The sequence below is a fragment of the Hippopotamus amphibius genome, chromosome 11 (genome assembly GCF_030028045.1).
Source record: "Hippopotamus amphibius kiboko isolate mHipAmp2 chromosome 11, mHipAmp2.hap2, whole genome shotgun sequence".
Taxonomy (NCBI): domain Eukaryota; kingdom Metazoa; phylum Chordata; class Mammalia; order Artiodactyla; family Hippopotamidae; genus Hippopotamus; species Hippopotamus amphibius.
In genome coordinates this window covers 3200857-3220777 of record NC_080196.1, presented here as the reverse complement: position 1 = coordinate 3220777, position 19921 = coordinate 3200857, and the positions used below count along the sequence as shown (strand labels likewise).

Here is a 19921-nt window from a genome sequence, read left to right as displayed (position 1 = left end):
TCCTAAAGCAAGATCTGGCTTTCCCCTAGATTCTGGGCCTAGACACAGCTCATCTTTTTGTGGGGAGTAAGGAGAGTCTAGAGTTCCGGAAACGGAGTGGCTGGCTGAAGAAAACAAGTGTTTAAAATTACCTAGAAGTTCAACCCCTGAGACTGCTCTCGCACTCTCCTTCCTCTGTGCTGTCTCATCCCAATAACACAAGCCTTTGCTTCGGTCAAGGGCACACCCACCCTGGAGCTCAGGGCACCATCTCCGGGGGAGTGAGCCAGAACGGGGGCGGACAGACTCCGTCTCCTCGCTCAGCAGAGCCCCCAGATCACACAAGCAGGTGGAAAGCTGCTGTGCGCTTCTATTTTAAAAACGAACATTAAATTCCTATAATCCACCCTGAAAGGGTGGGGCGGGTTAATAATTAGGAGCACCTACGAGTTGTCCTAAAGTTACTGACGAGTTGTCAAGGAGTCACGTGCATCGATCCAGCAGTTTAATTTGAAACTGAATAACAAGATGGTCCCATCTAGGACACTGCAAGTCTGAAGTTATTTCGGAGGCCAGAAATAATGCTTAATGAAATCAGACTATAAAATTTCAAACTGTTTAAAAAAAAAAAAAAGCTACCATATGATAGTCTAAAAAATAGTAGTTTGAAAAGCTTAAAGAACAGATAATGCCCTGTATATGTGCACCCATGCATATACAGTATGAGAAAACATTAATTTTGAGAATTACTGAAAATGTTATAAAAGGCCAAGGCAATGCAGTATAGTCCCAAGGTGTGGGGTTCCAGGGCTCCTCCGATGGGCTGTTTGGGGCTGCATCTATCAGAACCATCTGGGGAGCGATGCCCTGTCCACTCCAGGTCAAGATAGAAAAAAGGCTTCCACCATCCTGCTCTGCACCCCTTGGGCGGTTTAGGGGCCAGAAAGCCCAGGGCCCCCAAAGTCAGTGCTTAGTCTCAGCCATGCAGGGTCCAACAATTAACAAAAGCAGCTCGACGTCAACTTTCCAAACAACTAAGGATTTTGGGGGAAGATTCAACCAACACTACTGCCACTTTGCAAGTCTGCATCTCTTTAAATGCTTTCATCCTGTAAACTAAAGACACACACAAAGGCTTCTTCAGGGTCCCTTAGGGATATGAGATTTTAGGGAGGCAGGCAGGGCAAGTACAACAGTCTTTCTGGCTGGTGACTGGGTTTCATTCACCTCAAATAAAATCAATCTCTGAAAAATCAGACAATTATACTTACAGTGATTAGCATGAGATACATACAGAATATGTACCTGCATATGCTTACTGCAGAATTATGTGGTTCTAAAGAAAGCTTCCTGCAATGTTATGTTGTAGAAGTAGAATATCCAACAACAGAGGAAACAGAAATATCTAAAGTCATACTGCTGAATGGGGAAAGTTGCAAAAAAACACAATAAAATTCCACTTATTTGACAGAACTAAAAATACATCTATATTGAGTGTGTGTGTGTATGGAATGAACATCTGAAAGTGTCGGGGAAGACACACACACACAAACAGTGGATGCCCTGGGGGCTGGGTGGTCGGGGTGACTCTGTGTCTATATTACCTACATTGTATCTACATGTTTCACATCATCTAGTTTTATGTGTAGCTGGAACTCGGGATGAACTTGAGTGTGTACTGCTTACTAAAAAAACCTTCTCACATGATGTTATGGAACTAGTGTGTCATAAAGTCCAGCCGATTTATTTTAGAGTCAAGCTAACGTAAGTTCCCACGTGAAAGAGCGTCTTCATTCCAGGGCTGGAGGCAGAACACATGCAGCGCAGATGGCGGACACTCCAGCCACGTGCTACCCTGAGCTCTACCCCCGGAGCCCCCCGAGCACGCGCTGGGCCGGAGCCAGCCCTGACATCAGTCATCTGCTCAAGGCGAGTGGCCGCCAGCAGCGACAGGTCTGATTAACTACGCTACCAGTGGGTCTCAGGGGAGGAGACGCACGCCCCGCTCGCAGGCCTGCCCAGCTCCGCCCCCCTGGGGCCAGGCTCATGCCCGGCGTGCCCGGCGGACCAGGTGTGCGTACCTGATGGCCTCGGCCATCTTCGTGCTCTCCCTCTTCCGGTCGTCCGTCAGGCGCCGGATGAAGTAGATGAAGTCGAGGCCGCAGCAGAAGACGCTGCCCACGGCGCTCAGCAGCACCAGCTTGCTGTCGTCGGCCGCGGCCGTGCTCAGGGCGCTCTGCACCTCCTTCATCACCTGAAAGGCAGCGCCGTCACGGGGGCGCAGGGAACCCTGAGGGCACCTTGTTACGGGACCTCCTCGAGCCACGGAAGTGCGTTTAGCGCCTGCCCTGTTGCTCGTATCTACCGAGTAACTCGCAGGTTTCTCATTTTCTGAAGCCAGGGTGGGGCGTGATGAGGACAGAGGATCACCACGTAACTACTCAGGACTGGAGGGTAACTAGAGAGACGTGCAGCCCTGAGTTACTGAGCACGCTCGCCCTCCTGGCTCTGGGTGGGTGAGTATGTGCCATCTCCTCTCGGCACTTCTGCAGTGTGGACAGCGCTGGCACGCGCACCCAGTTCAAACAAACTAGTAGTTTGCTTCTGTTTGGGGTTTTTTTGGATGCCAGCCTCCCCTACTTGGGACAGAAACCCCAAGTCTGGTGCGTACGTTAGTAAGTACACGCACATCAGCACAGAGGCGTTTTGGAAGCGCACAAACCATTAACTCTGTGGAGGACTTACAAATAACCAGCGGTCACTGATGCGCCGGGGACGAGCCCAGGGCGGGTCTGTCCCGTGACCCTGGCCAGACTCACTGGCTTTCTGCAGTTTGCTTTTTTCATCTAGAAAAAGCCTGACCTAGCTGCTCACAAGCAGGAAACAAAATACTACCAGAACTTACAAAGTTAAGCATAATACAGTGCAGGTTCAAACACTCCCGATCTTAGCTCCTTCACAGAACTAGGTTTCCCAGCCTCTGCGAGCACCCGTCTCCCTCGATCCTGGGAAGCTACCTGTACCAGGTATGGTCAGCAACAAATGCCCTGGACTCACTGCGGCTCTACGTTCCACTACGTGCAGTGCTGGACACTGACTGGGGAGGATCCCGAGATACCCTGAAGGCCGGACCTGGGCTCTTTGATCTTGTCTCAACAAAGAGCTCTGGGACCTGACAAAAGCTACCAGACAGCGTGTGCACACACTTCACATGTGACTTCCGGGAGGCCCCTTCATCCCCCCCACCCCACCCGCAGATGGGTGAAGAGCTCCTGGCGAGGAGGTGGAAGCATGGGGGCACCACCGCCACCTCGCCGTTCACAGCCAGACCCCGCGTGGGAGGCCGGGCCCTCGCCAAACCACACTGTCCCCACGTGTGATGGGGAGGAAGCCCGCCGCACCCCCCTGGCTCCCACCGTCGGGTGAGACAGCTGGGGCGGGGAGGCAGTGACTCGGCTCCACAGGCCCAGTGATAGTACTCACCTCTGGGTTGAGCGAGTTGTTTTCGGATGACTTCGTGGACAGCAGGATGTGGGTGAAGCCGTCCTGCTTCCGGACCACGATGTCCCGGTACCTGTAGGCGCTTTCCGTCTGCCTCACGCTGAAACGCAGCCGCTTGTCGAAGGGCTGGTCTCGTCTGTCGTCGATGAATTTCCTCTTCCCGGCTGTCACGCCTGTGACCGACGTCTGCAGGTTGGTCGTCCCGTTGGCCGTGAGCGCGTCCATGAACGGGGAGGAACCTGCCAGGCCCGAGAGCACAGCGGTCGGTGAGGCCCCGCCACCAACTCGCCCCCCAGTGTCGTCTGTGAATTAGGGGAAAACGCTTGTGACAGACCCAGGACTGACTGTCAACTTAAGAGGGTTAAATCTGGAGTCTGCCGCCCCCTCGGGCCACTCCGTCCACTGGTCCTAGTTCTGCTACATTTTCAAACAGCCTCTTCGATGGCTGGAGATGGCACCCTCTCCTGTGCCGACAACATCCCGCTACTCCCCCTCCTCTGTCAGCTGCTCCCCATCACTTAGCCTTAGAGACACGGCCTCCCGAACTTACTGTTTCTCATTACGATAAAGTCTAGAGTTTCGTTTAATACTTTCTTAGAGGCACCAAGAAATGTCAGGGTAAGAGTTCAAGTGCTAAGGCAAATCATTACCCTCCTGTTGGTGTGAACTGTCTATACGTTATCTGACCTGGAAATGAATGTACAGGCCTCTGGGTGGAGGAAGGAAGGGAAGGAAACGTAAGGAAAGTGGATCCGGCTTTACTAGGAAGACGAGCAAGGAGAGAAGTTCTCTGAGGAGAACAGGGTGAACTGTGCGCCAGAAACAGTCCCTGCAAAGTGAAAGGTGATGAGCCGGGGCCTCCGGAGAAGACGCGTGAGTGGACGTTCAGAGAAGTCAGATCACCCCCTGGTAAAGCAGGCGGACTTTCACTCACGTGGTAGAGATACTTTGGAGATTTTTTAAATTAAGTTCATTTTTGGAGAAATCTGGAAGATGTTATAATACATACATGGTGTAAGAATCTGAAACTAAAAGGATACATGGGAAAGGCCTCCCCCATCGGTCCAGGACCCCCGCCCTCCACAGCCACAGTGTCTGGTTTCCAGGTGTCCTCCAGAGTGCCTTCACGTCTGTTATCAGCAAACACGAGTATCAATGTTCTCTCTCTCCCGCCTGGAGCAAATACAAATGGTGTAGCAGACAGCATCCTGTCTTTTCTGGCTCGTATTCATTTGACAGCATCTCAGGAACGGCTGTCTATCAGCCCATGGTTTCCTTACTCTTTTCTAAGGCTGCTCAGTGGTCCCCTGAACAGATGTTCTGTAATGCATTTTACCAACGATTGTTTGACACTACAAATAACGTGTGGGGCTTCCCTGGTGGCGCAGTGGTTAAGAATCCGCCTGCCAATGCAGGGGACACGGGTTCAAGCCCTAGTCTGGGAAGATCCCACATGCCACAGAGCAACTAAGCCCGTGCACCACAACTACTGAGCCTGTGCTCTAGAGCCCGCGAGCCACAACTACTGAAGCCCACGAGCCTAGAGCCCGTGCTCCGCAACAAGAGAAGCCACCGCAATGAGAAGCCCGCACACCAAAACAAACAGTAGCCCCTGCTCTCCGTAACTAGAGAAAGCCTGCATACAGCAACAAACACCCAACACAGCCAATAAATAAATAAATTAAAAAAACAAACAAAAAACAAATATCGCTTCAATGTGTAACCCTGGCTTGCACTGTTCCTTCCGATGTGCTGGCCGACCTACAGGACAAGCCTCTGAAGGATCTGTAAGCTGGAGCACGTCTAACGGAAGGAGCACTTGATACGCTACTGCCAGTGAGACAGGGTGCTGCGGAATCTCCCCGAGGAAGCCAGCAAGGATCCTCTCTGCTTCTTTTAACCTTCAGCCTCTCGTCTACCAGGTGCCCCTTCTGTGTTTAAACACGTTCTCCAACCGCTTCTGCTCTCGGACCTGCGCTCTGAACAGCTCTTCCCAGCGCTGCCCTCTCTTCTCCTGCCCGTCACAGCCTCGCCTGGGCTGTCCTCGCGTCCCCACATCTCCCTCTGCCCCTCGCTCCTCCACCCGTCCGCCCTGAGCCGGCGTCTACACGGACGGATAACTTCTCGGGTGGAGGGAGGGGTGGACCACAGAAGCTGCTGACCGACGAGCCTGGTGCACAGGAGGCGGGGCGTCCCCAGGGGAGTCAAACAGGGACGCGCGGTTTTATCCCGTTATAACCGAGAGGAAGAGCCTCCAGAGCCCAGGGTGGGGGTGGGAGAAGTTGGACTGGAGCTAAGCACTGGGGAGTAGGTGCCCAGGAATGACCGCTGACCTGAGACGTAGGAACAGCTGAGGGACAGTGAGCCGGCCTGGGTGCGGGGAGGGCCACGGGCAGAGCCAGGAGGCCGCACAGGAGCAGGAGGGCGACCCTAGGCTTCCCACGAGGAGGGAGCGGGGCCACGTGACGAGGATGTGTCAACAGTGGCATATGTTGCAGAGAAGTGGGGGGGATGGAGAGATCATAGAGGGGGATAAGCGGCTGTTATCAGACTCAGGAAGTTGTCTCACCGGAGGGCAGAAGCCACCACACAGGATTCAGTGACAGACAGAAACTGTTACATAAAAAACATAAGTGTTGGGACTTCCCTGGTGGCGCAGTGGTTAAGAGTCTGCCTGCTAATGCAGGAGACACGGGTTCAACCCCTGCTCCAGGAAGATCCAACATGCCGAGGAGCAACTAAGTCTGTGCGCCACAACTACTGAGCCTGTGCTCTAGAGCCTGCGAGCCACAACTATTGAGCCCATGTACCGCAACTACTGAAGCCCACGTGCCTAGAGCCCGTGCTCCACGACAAGAGAAGCCACCATAATGAGAAGCCCACACACCGCAATGAAGAGTAGCTCCCACTCTCCGCGACTAGAGAAAGCCTGTGTGCAGCAACAAAAACCCAACACAGCCAACCAATCAATTAATAAATCTTAAAAAAAAAAGAAAAAACATAAGTGTTCAAACCAAGAGTCTATTAAAATGCAGTTTTAAGGAACCAGAAGTACAGCTGCAGGCGAGTGGGACTGGTATTCACGTGACAGCCGACCACAATGGTTCCCCGGCCCCAAAAGAGGTCCTATGAGGAAGAACCCCGTGCAGAGGCCACCAGGGAGGCCCCCGACCCCGGGGGAAGAGGGAGGGTGACGTGACCAAAGGGAGCAGGTGGCCCGGCTGGGGCTGCGGCACTTTCTAGGGGAGCGGGTTCTCGCAGGGGGCACGCGCCGGCGTGCTCACGACCGCGGGGGCTGTTTGGATCCTGACGTCACCAGCCCGGCACGAGTTCCTCCCAGGCGCCGTGCCACCAGCGTGCGCCTGGTGACGCGGGGAGCCCCTCCGAGGGCCGGCTGCCTGCCGTCCACCAGGACGCAGCCGCGGGCCTGCGCTCAGCCCTTCCACCCCGGCCGGCTCCTGCCTCTCAGGGGAGAGCCACACATTAGCCTCCACGGGTTTTCCCGGTGGCCCCCTCCACGAGCGCAGGGTTTCCAGGCCACGGGTGGGTCGTCGCAGGCTTGACCCGGGCGCTGCGGAGAGCGCTCGGCAGCTCTGGGCGGCGCGCCCGGGCAGCTCTCCGTGGTTCTGCCGCGTCGGCCGCGCGTTCCCGGGTTCCCGCAGGCTGCGGCCCCGCTGCCTCCGGCCTTCGCCCCCCTGCTGAAGCGCCGCCGGGGCTCAGTGCGTCACGGGCCCCGCTGCCCGCAGACCCCGTGACCTTGCCAGGGGCTCAACTTCCCGCCCCACCCCGATGGGCCCCGGGACCCTCTGTTCCCCACCCGTGGGGCCCCGTTCAGGTGGAGAAGTGCTCACACGCGGGACGGACCTCAGGCTAACGGGCGCCAGCACTGGGCCCGGCCCCTCCTGACGTGCCCCCCGTCCAGGTCCGCGCTCCCGGGGGCCTCCGGAATCACTCTTCCCTCTGCCTAGAACATTCTGGCCCCAGAGCTCCACACGGCTGCTTGCGTCTGCTCCTCCCAACGGCAGCTCCAGGGCCTCCTCCTCGGGAAGCCTTCGTGGCCCCCGTGGCCGCAGCCCTCCCGTCAGCACCCACGCGGCCCCGTCTGCTTCCCGGAGGTGCTCCTCCCCCAGCTCGTTCCGCCTCCCCTGACTGCCACTCACACACATGGCTGGACGCCCCCAAGCTCCTGAGAGCGGGGTCCCCGTCCGTCTCGTTCCCGGATGCGCCCCCGGCGCTTGGATCGCTCGGTCACCACTGACCGAACAGATGAGGGCAGGGGACCCCGGCACCCCTCCAGCCCACGCCACCCCCCTCCCAGGAGGAGGCCGACGGCCCGTCCAGCCTTGTGACGATCGACAGGAACGCCGCCCTTCAGAGCAGAAGCCACCGCCGAGGACGCGACTGGAAGGCAAACACCAGGATTCAGGAGAAGGCGTCCTCCACGACGGAAACCACGCGCCAGGCAGTGTGACTCAGGCCCGCGGCTCTCAGGGAAGCGCAGGAGATGACAGCTCCTGAAGGCGTCTGGTGCCAAGACCTCTAGGTGTTTCCTCGGGGGAACTGGCACGAAATCCAGCTAGGAAAAAACGCACTGGAGTGTCTCTCCTAAAAAATGGCTGTCTTCTAAAACATCTCAAGAGCAAAAGAGATACCCTCAAAATGTACTGCTGATCTGTTAAAATTCACTGTTTAAAAAGTATGCCTGTAAAATAAATGTGCTTCCAAACATGAGAGAGAAACAGTGTCTGGATGTCCACACCAGCCAGTGAGACCCAGAAAATGGAATAAAACCACTCCACGACTGTTCCAGACCCCAGACAACAGGCAGGCAGGCAGGCAGGCCCAAGTCACCAGTGTGAAGGGGGCAGGTGAGCCCAACCACCCACCGGGCCTTCTGCCTGGAGGCCCCTCCACGCTGCGGGGAAACGCTGACCTGGGAAGGCAGACAGGAGGCGAGGAGGCCCAGGAGGCTGGAGGAAGAAAAGGACCTAGGCAACCTGGATACTACTTTCTTTAGTCTCAAGTCAGAGAGCAAGCACCACAGCATCTACAGAATTACCAGGCCTCCTTTACGGAGTCTAACGTTTCAAAACATTGTTATCCACACTCACTGGACCTAATCCTGTTTAGTGACATAAAAGCCTATCATTTTAGTCAGATTATATAATCTGCAAACTGAATTCATTAACAGAAAACTTTTCAAGTGAACGTGGAACTAAAGGTAGGCTTTAAACATCAGCGTCCCTTGTTTCCATAACGTGTTCAATGAGTCCTTTATAAATCATTACAAACGTCTCTGCTCCAACTCCTTCAATTACAGCTCCCTGTCCCCGGGGGATCTCGGATTTAAGGTTTACGTGCTCACTCTTCGCTGTCTTCATAAAAGACATGAACATGTTGGTGCTCTGCTCCAACACGACTGATAGACTAGGCACGGCCTGAGCAGCTGTGCACGCGGCGCCCACTGGGAGAAAGCTTGGGCTGTGCCTGGGCCCCAACCTGGACTCAGTCCCCCCCACCCCTGCCCCGCTGAGCCCTCTGGGTGCTCGCCACCTTGGGCTGTAAGGGCTGACTCCCCGGGCAGGAGGGCACCCAGCACCGCCTCTGACACCAGGGACACAGCTAACAAACGAGCAAGCCTGAGATGCGCGCGCTCACCACCCGGTCAGCACGTGTCCCACGTTCTCAGCAGCATCACCGGGTCTCCTTCCCTGGCTGGTGCCACCCTGGGAGGCGGGGGCCGGAGGGGAGAGGACGCCGGGTCACTGTCCTGACTCCTGGCTGGAGACCCAAGGGGTGGCAGCGGGCAGGGACAGACGCGTGCGCTGCCCTGCACACTCACAGCACGTCCAGTGCCCCGCAACCCCTGCTCCGCTCTCTGCGGCCAGCGGATCTGCAGTCTTCCTCCTCCAGCCTGACCTCCATCAGCCTCCCTGCTTCTCTGCCTTCTAGCTTTGATAACACACTGGCTGTGACCCAGTCCACGGCCACAACAGCTCTCCTCAAACCTTTCACGGAAAGGATTTTCCCTACAAAACAAGAACCAAAAAACCCCCACTTAAATAAAAATGCATCAGGTGACTGATCAAGATTTTCCTCAGCTGGGTCTCTTTCACGCCTCTGACGTCACCTCTTGAGAATCAATCAGGCACCACCCTCTGCTCCAGGATCCAGGCAGGACCGCCCGCATCCGGATTCCTGAGATGACCTGGAGCCTTGCTGAGCCGGGCCAGGGGCCCCACAACTTTGTACTGAGTAGCTGCTAGCACAGCACCAACACTTGGGAGAACATACCGCGAACAAGTCCCTATAAAGAGCCAAAGAACACCTAAGGATGGAGGGTGTATAAAAGCCACTGTAGTCCATGAAGCACACACAGAATTCCTTGAAACCACTAAATAGCTCATGGGTGCTAGAAACATTCTGAAGGCAGACGAATGGATAACAGTGAAATGAATTAGCTAAAAATCTAAGAGTACCTAGAATCAGGAAGCATTCTGTAAACTGACAGAAAAAAAGGACACAGGCAATGATTTCTTCAATTAAAATTATTTTGTTAAATAACTAAGTTTCCAGAGGGAACCAATCTAAGAACATTAAGTATGAAAAAGCAATGAGGAGACTTAAAAAGAAACATAACATTGAGATAAAAGTGGCAATTAATGACACTACGTAATTTTAAATAAAGTTTAGCTAATTGATTATAATTTCCTAAAATCCATATAAGATCAACCCAATTAAAACCAAAGATCATGAACCAAGAGGACAACAGCAGTGTAGCATCTGACACGTGAGATGCGACGTCCCGCAGATTCTCAAACCGAGTCACAAGAGGATCACTGAGCAACGTTAGAAAAACGCTCCTGGGGCCACATCCCTGCCCACCTGGGGCTCCTGGGAGGGGAGCAGGGCCCTCCCATGTGACTGCTGTACACGGACTGCCGTCGGAACAGGATGCTCAGGGTCGCCAAAGGGAAAAGCCTAGGTCAGAGGACCGAGACCCGATCCGCAGTATCAGCGGAGGGTGGTCAAAGTGCATACAACGGAAACGCACAAATAAGGGAATGAAAAGAAAGAGCACGCGATCCAAGAAGTGATGAACCCTGGAAGGATCACAGGGAGATGCCAGAACCATCCGTGAGGGAATCGGAAATGCAGAGAAACTTGAAACACTCAGAGATGGTCAACATGACTGCTTTTCTCCACGAATGAATTCAGCGAGTGAAGCAAAGGAGACAGCAAAGGTTTGGGGTCCGGGAACCCCCCGGGAGTCTGGAAGTAGACAGGACCAGACCGCACCGCTGTCCTCCTTAAGAGCTGCCCTCCAGGGGACGGGCTCACACGTTCACAGCTAAGTAGCCCCATGGCTGTGTCTGTAATTTTATAATTTTGTCACTGTTTGCAGTTAACATCATCCAGGGCAGTAAACGTTTCCACATTCTGAAGATTTCCACACCTCCCCTCAGAATGGCTTCCCATTCACTTACAACTCTTCCTCACTTTGCCCTTTATTCTGCCCCAAAAGCAAGAGTGGAAATGCCAGAGACCAATCGTACTAGTTTCTCAGAGGAGGTGATCAGAGGTCGAGACGGGGAGGCCAAGGGCAGACAACGGACACCGCGGTCCCCGCATCTCACTGAATCTGTTCCACAAGATGAAACCGAGGTCCAGAGCTTGCGCCCTCCTGAGGCCATGGACCGCCCCCCCAACCAGCTGGTCAGGAGGCCCCTGAAACTCCCCCCCCACCACATGCCTGTCCTATGAAAACAAACCCTGGTGACTCTAAGTCCTGCCACCCAGCCTCGCGTGGGGGAGGGGCAGTCTAAGACCTCAGGAACAGCTTCAGCTTAATTTGCTTCATAGATATGTGGTCATGTATGTGTACATATATATACGCACACACACATGTATGTACCCTGGGTGGCAGGGGAGGGGGGTGGGGAGGCAAAATTCCTAAATAAAATATTAGCAAACAATTTGGAACATAATTTTTTTTATTACAGTGAAATCACATAGAATCTACCATTTTAACCACTTTTAAGTATTCAGTTCAGTGGCATCAAAGCACATCCACACTGATGTGCAAGCACCACCACCGTCCGTCCATCCATCCGTCCACAGAACTTTCCATCCTCCCAACCTGCAAAGCTGAACCCACTGAACACTAACCCCTCATTCTCCCGACAACCACCCTTCTCCTTCTGGTGTCTGTGAATCTGACGCGACGACACCTCACATAAGTGGAACCACAGGATATCTGTCCTTTTGTGTCTGCTTATTTCATTCAGCACAATGTCTTTGAGGTTCACCCACGCTGTAGCCTGTGTAAGAACGTCATTCTTCTCTAAAGATGAGTAATACTCCTTTCCTATACATATATATATATATATAAATTGTTTTGTTTCTCCATCCATCCCCCAGTGGACACCTGCGTTGTTCCCACCCTCTGGGAGGCGTGAACAATGCTGTAGAGACATTTGTACTCACGCGCGTGTACAGACACCCGAGTCCCTACTTTCAGTTCTGTGGATGTACCCCTAGAAGTGGAGTTGGTAATTCTATGTCTACATATACGAGTCTGTATCTGTTGATATAGAAAAGGATCATATGGTAATTCTATGTTTAATTTTTTGAAGTTATATTTAATATTTTCCCAAATTAGCTAGAATGTGTTTAATTAGCAATTATAATCAAACTCTTGGAGAAGATCCAAATCATGGACTGGACTGTGATGACTTCCATTTTCTTGCTAAATTTCTTTGGTTTTCCTGGGAGAGGGAAGTGGAGGAGACAAAAGCTGGAGGAGTTAATTCAATCAGGACAAATCGCACAAGGCTTTGTAGCCAATTCCGAGGCTCTTGGTCTAGAGATAAAATCCTCATAAGACACAACACCTGCTTCTCTCTTCCTCGCTGGCATCACTCTCTCCTGGCCAGTTTTGCAGCTTGAGGGGACACATGAGGCCACGTGCCTCCCCAAGGGTAGGATCCTGGCTCACCAAGCCCGTGCCTTTGGTCCTGAGAACTAGCCTTTTTTTTTTCTCGCCTGTGTCTCATGGCATGCGGGATCCTATTTCCCTGTCCCGGCATTGAACCCGTGCCCCCTGCAGTGGACGTGCGGGGTCCAAACCACTGGACTGCCAGGGAAGTCCCTAGCCTTGCCTTTTTTTTTTTTAAGCATGTTTCTTTTAAAAATAAAATATTTTATTTATTTATTTGGTTTCACTGGATCTTAGTTACAGCAGGAGGGCTCCTTAGTTACAGCTTGTGGGCTCCTTAGTTGAGGCATGTGGAATCTAGTTCCCTGACCAGGGATCAAACCTGGGCCCCTGCATAAGGAGCCTTATGTCTTAACCACCGGGCAACCAGGGAAGGCCCCCTAGCCTTGCTTTTAAAGACACTCAGAGAGTTTGCTGATGACATTTTGATTGTAGGAGAGTAAAAGGAACTTGAAGAATTTTGTTCTTTGGAATAAAAACACTCCAATCAGCAATGTCACCGGAAACTATGCAAACTTCTACAATCAGTTCAGGGTACACCCAAAGCCACTGAGAGCCCTTGCCTATGTTCTGAAGTTTCCCGGGACAAAGATCAGTCCTCCACAGCCCCTTTACGTATAGAAGAGCCCTCTGTCAGCCCTCTGTCCAATCTTCACTTCGAGTTGAGCAGAGCGCCTCAGAAAGCACTAATCCCTAAGGGGATCTGGATTCCTAGATCCAGGAAAGCACGGAGTCCTCAGGACACCAAGGGAAATTTAAACATCGCCTTTACTCAGTGCAACACAAATGGCAGGAATGCAGTTACAAAGCTACTGGCACCAACATCGCAGAATCGAAGTTAGGAATGCTGAGGAAATGGAAATCCTTACAAGTGAAGTGTCTTCTCTGAAGATGTTAATGGAAACCTTTCAAGCATGATTCAAGCTTTAATCGCAGATGCAAATTCAAGCTATTAAGTTCAGTTTTACTTACAACAAGCTAAAATAAAAAATGAAATTACTAGCAATATAAACCCTATCATTCTAAATAAGCACATCAGGATAAGTTCCTAAAGTAAATCCAATAAGGCAGGTAATGCTTTAAATGTAGTGCATTTTATTTCCTCATTAACAGCCTTTTGCAACTAAGTCAAATATTGGAGAGAAAAGACCTAGCAAAAATCTTTATACTATGTCACTTTAAAGTACCGTAAAAAGGAACAGAAAATGATCAGACGCACATTCCTCTTTAGTGCTGAGAAGAAGGATTACCAAGAAAAATTAAAACATAAGAAGAATAACAATAACTACTTACATGGTACGATTCTTCAGCAGTAGAATCTCATTCATTATATCTACAAAAATTTTATTTCCTGCAAAAATGATTCTACCTTATTTGACAAAGGACTGAATTCTCTCAACACTTTTCTTCAAAATGGTTACCTTGACTTTCAGAACCAACCAGCTTTTGCAATGATTGCTTCAGTAAGAGAACTCATCGATTCCAATCTGATTTCCTTATTTCATTTTAATAGCGCATGCCCCTTAATTTCAAATCCTATATATTAAAGGAAGATACGCTCGTGGTTACATACGTGGAGTATGACCAAACTTCTCCAAATAAAATTCATTCACAGTCTATATTTATTGCATTTGGTATATTCTAGGCTCAAATGTTCAAGTGCTCACTTGCCACCACTGCTGCAGGGGAACCTCGCACAGGGCAAGACTTCAAACCCCTTCTTGGGACTCACATTATCACCCAGAGTAAGAACAAATTCAAGGTGTTTGCTGAGGTTCACAGCGAGGTCTACTTTGGCCTTCCATCTGCAATGTCAACAGCAACAGATCAAGGATGAAAACCTGTCATCCACGCTTTTAATCTCTTCCACGTGCTCCCAGCACAGTGGGTATCTTGTGTATTCAAACGTCAGAGGACAGCAGAGGACACATTATCAACTTCTTCACGTGAACCATTATCGTAAAGCAGCCCTCCTTCCCACCCCCCTCCTCATCTCTAAATGAGCAATGGCTTACACCAGAACAGCACCTGCTTCATTTCACCTGTGGTCCCAAATGCTATCACGACTCTCTAGGCTCACGTATCAGTATGTGTTCTAAACCCTGACGGGCAGGAGAGACCATGAAAGCCACGAAGGCAGAGCTGCTGGAAGCACCACAACTCTCCCCCAACAAGACGAAGCCGAGGTGACAGCACCTCAGGGAAAAGGAGGCCCTGAGGCTGGTCATGAGCAGAGCACGGACTTAGCTCTAGGCTTTCTAGACTGCAGAGCGAGGCTGGGAGCCCCCTTAGAAGAAGACTCTAAATGAAAACAAACCCACTGCTTAAGACGACACTGTTACTTTCAAGACCCACGAGAAGTTACTCCCTGAGGGTCTTTGCAAGACCAGGAGACCAACACACACAGACACTCAGCGCAGACCAGAAGGAATGAAACACAATGAAGGGAAAGGACAACACACAACAGGACAGACTGCAAACCCAGCAGGGCCCCCAAGTGCATAAAAGCGAAGACTCGCCTAACACCCCCCCACCCCCAATGCGGAGTTTCTCCTCCCTAAACAAAATCTAATGTGGAGCCTCAAAGGCAAAGCTGATCACAGCAGAGGTGCTCAGTGGGGGTGGGGAGGGGGCGTCCCCTGGCTCCTCGTCAGCCCCAGGGCCAGCCTGGGGTAGACGTGGGGCTGGACTTCCATTCAGACGGCTCGCCCAGCAGACCTCGGAGAAGCACCAAGCTGCCTTGGATTTAGGAAGCACCATAAGAAAAGGAGAATAAATGACTTTATTTTATAAAGGGAAACAGGCTGTGAGGACCTGAGAGATGCCTCTGTCCTCAGAGCTCAGCCACTGGCCTAGGGAACAGAGACGCCACCCGGAGCTTGTCACCCACCCTTCCAGACACTCTTTCCCTGGACTTTCAGTTGGTTTTTGGGCCATGAGGACAAGTTCAAGATCTAACCCACAGTGAACTTCAGCAGCTGTTCTCAGTATTTGTGATGCTCACTCAGAATTACATTTAGTTTTTTTTTGGTCAAGATTTCTGTATCTCATGACGACTTACAGGAAATTTACTCACAGGAACACAGAATATCTTTAAAAAATCAGGTGTGAAGAATCACCTCCTAAAGTGCACAGTTTGTACTAAAAAGTCACTCCAAACACATCTGTGGTTTTATTTTCTCAATAGAACTTAAGATGAATGCTCACAGGTTGGAAGTTTGAAGCAATCAAGTTAATTATTCCATCAAGGAGAAACACACGAGACTAACTTCCAAGATAAAATCCCTAACATCAGGCCTACACAAAGCACTGGCCTTTTGAGATCAAAGTGGTAAAACGCTTTTTGGAGGGTGGCTCGACAGCTTGTATCAAAAACATTAAGCACGAAAACAAAAACCTCTGATGAACCCAAGTGTAGGAATGCACCTTGGAGAAGTACTCATAGGTATCCATGAGAACCTGACCAAAAGCAAGCGGGGCGTCGGCTGGCATCAAGGACCGTGTGATCATGAACCATGACCTGGAAAGGCACCCGCGACCTCGGGGAGCCAAGCCCGGCGCGCGGGAGGGGAGCTGTGGCCTCGCACAGCACGCGCGGCCCTCCGCCCTGCGGACCCGCCTGGCCTCCCAGCCACGCGGCCGCTCACCCTCGGCCGCTCCAGGCGCGGCGGCTCGGCTGCGGGTCCGTGGCCGCCTCGGGCCGCGGCCGCCCGTCCCGGGAAGGGCAGCGGACAGACCGCAGGCGGGCGGCGCGGAGCCAGGCCCCACCGGTGCGGGCTCCTCACGGCCCGGGCGGCCCCCGCTCAGCCCCCGCGCTCCGCTGCGGACCGGAGCCGCTGGGCCACGCGGGCCTGGCCACGGCGGAGGGGCTGGGGAAGAGGCCGGGCAGATCCCCCGGTGGCCACTCCCCGCCCCACACACGGAAACGCGCGGGAAGGCTGCCTGGCGGGGGTGCGGGCGCCCGGCCGGCAAGCCAGGGCCTCGGGACGCGGGTAAGAAGCCACCAGCCAGAAGCTGGCGGCAGGGCCCGGACACAGAGAAGAACCTTCCGGCGACCACAGCAGAGGAAAAGCCAAGCCCCGCGCGGCCCCTGAGCAGCAGACTCAGCCTGGCACACCAGCGGCCTGAGAAACACCACGCCCATTTCTAGGCACAAGTATTACTTCTCTTAGACTCTTCTGTTTCACACAAGATGTCTGGCAGTCCGTCAAAGATGATGAAAAACACGAAGATCAAGAAAATAAAACGCAACTCGCTGCCAAGAAACGAGGCAATCAACAGAACAAGCCTCGGCGATGACCCAGAAGATACTATCACACGGGGACATTAAAACAACTGCGAAACATGCAAAAGGCACTGCTAGAAAAGGGGAACACCCTGCAGAAACAGATGGGGCATGTCAGCAGAGACCCAGAAACTATGAAAAGTCACATGTTAAAGCTAGAAACAACAAACCTGGGGAGGGAAAAATCTGACTTCTAGAGTTGCCACATTATTTTTTTAAAGTCCTGTTTTCAACAACAACGACAAATGAGAAGAGATGCAAAGGCACACAAAGGAGTGACCCACACGTGGGGGAAAAAGTAGTCAACACAAACTGTCACTGAGGGCCCAAACAATGGACTTACCATAGTCTTTAATCAGCTATTTCAAATAAAGAGTGTCAAAACAACTAAAGAAAAGAGAACAAGGCCTCACCAAATAGTATCAACAAGGACAGACTACTTAAAAAAACAGGAAAACCCTTGAGATGAAAAGTATAATAACTGAAAGGGAAAATTCCCTAGAGCAGCTCAACAGCAGGCTAGCACTGGCAGAAGAAACGATCACTGGGATTAACTAGCCTGAGAAGCAGAGAAGAAAAAAAAAGGGGGGGGGGGCAGAACTTCAGAGACCTCGGGGACGCCGTCAGGAATACCAACACACAGGATGGGAGTCCCAGAAGGAGAGGAGATAAAGGGAGAAGAATATTTGAAGAAATAATGACCGAAACCCTCCAAAATTTGATGGACAACATTACTCTGCATATCCAAGAAGCACAAGGAACTCTGAACGAAACAAATTTAAAGAGATCCTCACACAGGCACATCATCGTCAAAATGCTGACAGCCAAAGACAAAGAGAAGCTTGAAAGCAGCAAGAACATGTCATGTTCAAGGGCCCTTGATAAGATGAACATCTTATTTCTCAGCGGAAACCATGGAAGTAAGAAGGCAATGGAATGAAACAGATAAAGTGCTGAAAGAAAGACTATCAACCAAGAATTCTACATCTAGCATAACTGTCTCTTGATAATGGCGGTCCAGGGAAGCATAGACTAGAAAAACAGCAAAAATCCAAGAAACCAAAAGTTGGTTCTCTGAAAAGATCAACAAAACCAATAAACCTTTCGGACTGACCAGGGAAGAAGAGAACATTCAAGTAATTAGGAATGAAAATGGGGACAGCACCAATGACCTTACAGAAATAAAAGGACTATAAGCAGATCCTATGAACAGCTGTATGCCAATTAGATAACCTACACGAAATGCACACGGTCCTAGAAAGATATAAATTCGTGAAACTGGCACCCCCAAAACAAAAAATACGAATAGACTTATAATAAAAGATTAAATTAGTAATCAAAAACTTCCTGCAAAGAAAAGCTGAGGACCAGATGGCTTCACTGATGAATTCTACCAAACATTCATTCATTCAAGATGTTTTTGATGTGGCCCATTTTTAAAGTCTTTATTGAATTGTTACAATGTTGCTTCTGTTTTATGTTTTGGGTTTTTTGGCCCCAAGGCATGCGGGATCTTAGCTCTTGGACCAGAGATCAAGTCAGCATCCCATGCACTGGAAGGCGAAGTCTTAACCACTGGACCACCAGGGAATTCCCTCTACCAAACATTTAAAGAATTAAAACCAATACTTTACGAACTTTTACAACAGAAAGGGAGGAAACACCTCCACACTCATTCTGTAAGACCACTACTATCCTGATACCAAAACCATACAAAGGTATCACAAGAAAACTACAGACCAATATCCCTTATGAAGGTAGATCCAAAATTCTTAACAAAACATTGGCAAAATGAATCCAGCAGAATATACAATGGATTTATATGCCATGACCAAGTGGGATTTCTCTCAGGAAGGCAAGGTTGGGTTAATATATAAAATAAATCAATGTAATAAACCAAATGAAAAGAACAGAGGACAAACACCACATAATTGTTTCAATAAATACAGAAAATCTATATGATAAAATCCAACAGCCTTTCATGATAAAAACACTCAAAACCTCAGGAATGGAAGGGAACTTCCTCTAACTGGTAAAGGGTATCTACGAAAAATCCTCAGCAAGTACCACACAAGACAAAGATGTTCACTAGTCACTTCACATCAACACTGAGTGGAAGTTCTAGCCAGGACAATTAGCAAAAGAATGAAAAGACTAGAAAGGAAGAAATAAACTATTTGTGGATGATATAACTGCAATGATAGAAAACCTTAAGGAATTCACATACATACACACACCTGTTAGAACTAATGAATGAGTTCAACAAGGCTGCAGGATACAAGATCAATACACAGAAATCAGCTGTATTTCTATACAACAGCAACATGAAACTGAAATGAAATTAAGAAAATTTACATTTACCACAGCATGAAAACAAATAAAACATGTAGGAAATTTAACCAAAGTGCAAGACTTGTACACTGAAACTAATAAAACCTCACTGAAGAAATTAAAGACCTAAATACGTGGAGAGACATTTCGTGTTCATGTATTGAAAGGCTCAATATTGTAAGGGCAGCAGTTCTCCCAAAACTAACACCATGCCTATCTGAATCCCAGGTGACAGTTTATACAAAAGGACAAAACTGACTTTAGGGAACTGCAAAGAACCCTGAATACCAAAACAACCTTGAAAAATAAGAACAAAGGAGGACTCACATGTCCTGATTTCAAAACATACTACAAAGCTGCAGTAATCACGGTGACGTGGTACTGGCACGTGAACATATACAGATCACGGGAACAGAAGCAAGAGTCCAGAAATAAACGCATGTCTATGATTTCTGAAAAGGGTGCCAACATCATTCAATGTGGAGAGAATACTCTTTTCAATATATGGTGCTGGGACAAGATACTCACATGCAAAAGATTGAGGATTGATACCTACTGTATACCATAAATACAAATCAACTCAAAATGGATCAACGGCCTAAATGTAAAGGCAAAATCTATAAAATTCCTAGAAGAAAGACAGGCATAAATCTTAGTGACCTGGGATCAGGCAAGGGTTTTTCCTAGCTATAACACTAAAAGACACAATAAATCAAAGAAAAAATAAATACATTAGACACGAACAAAATTAATAACTTTTTTGGTTCAAAGGACACTATCAAGAAGGTGAAAAGATAACCAACAATGTGAGAAAAGGTTTGCAAATT

The 19921-nt window shown here is 50.3% G+C and overlaps 1 protein-coding gene across 1 annotated transcript in view; it reads right to left on the bottom strand.

Moving 5' to 3' along the window:
- Nucleotides 1-19921, bottom strand: part of CDYL (chromodomain Y like) — a 131945-nt gene that overhangs the window by 8080 nt on the left and 103944 nt on the right. Inside the window, exons 3-4 of the mRNA XM_057699145.1 lie at nt 3463-3719; nt 2061-2233 (exon numbers count right to left, since the gene is read on the bottom strand). Coding sequence (XP_057555128.1) covers nt 2061-2233; nt 3463-3719 — 430 coding nt within the window. The remainder of the gene's footprint in view (nt 1-2060; nt 2234-3462; nt 3720-19921) is intronic.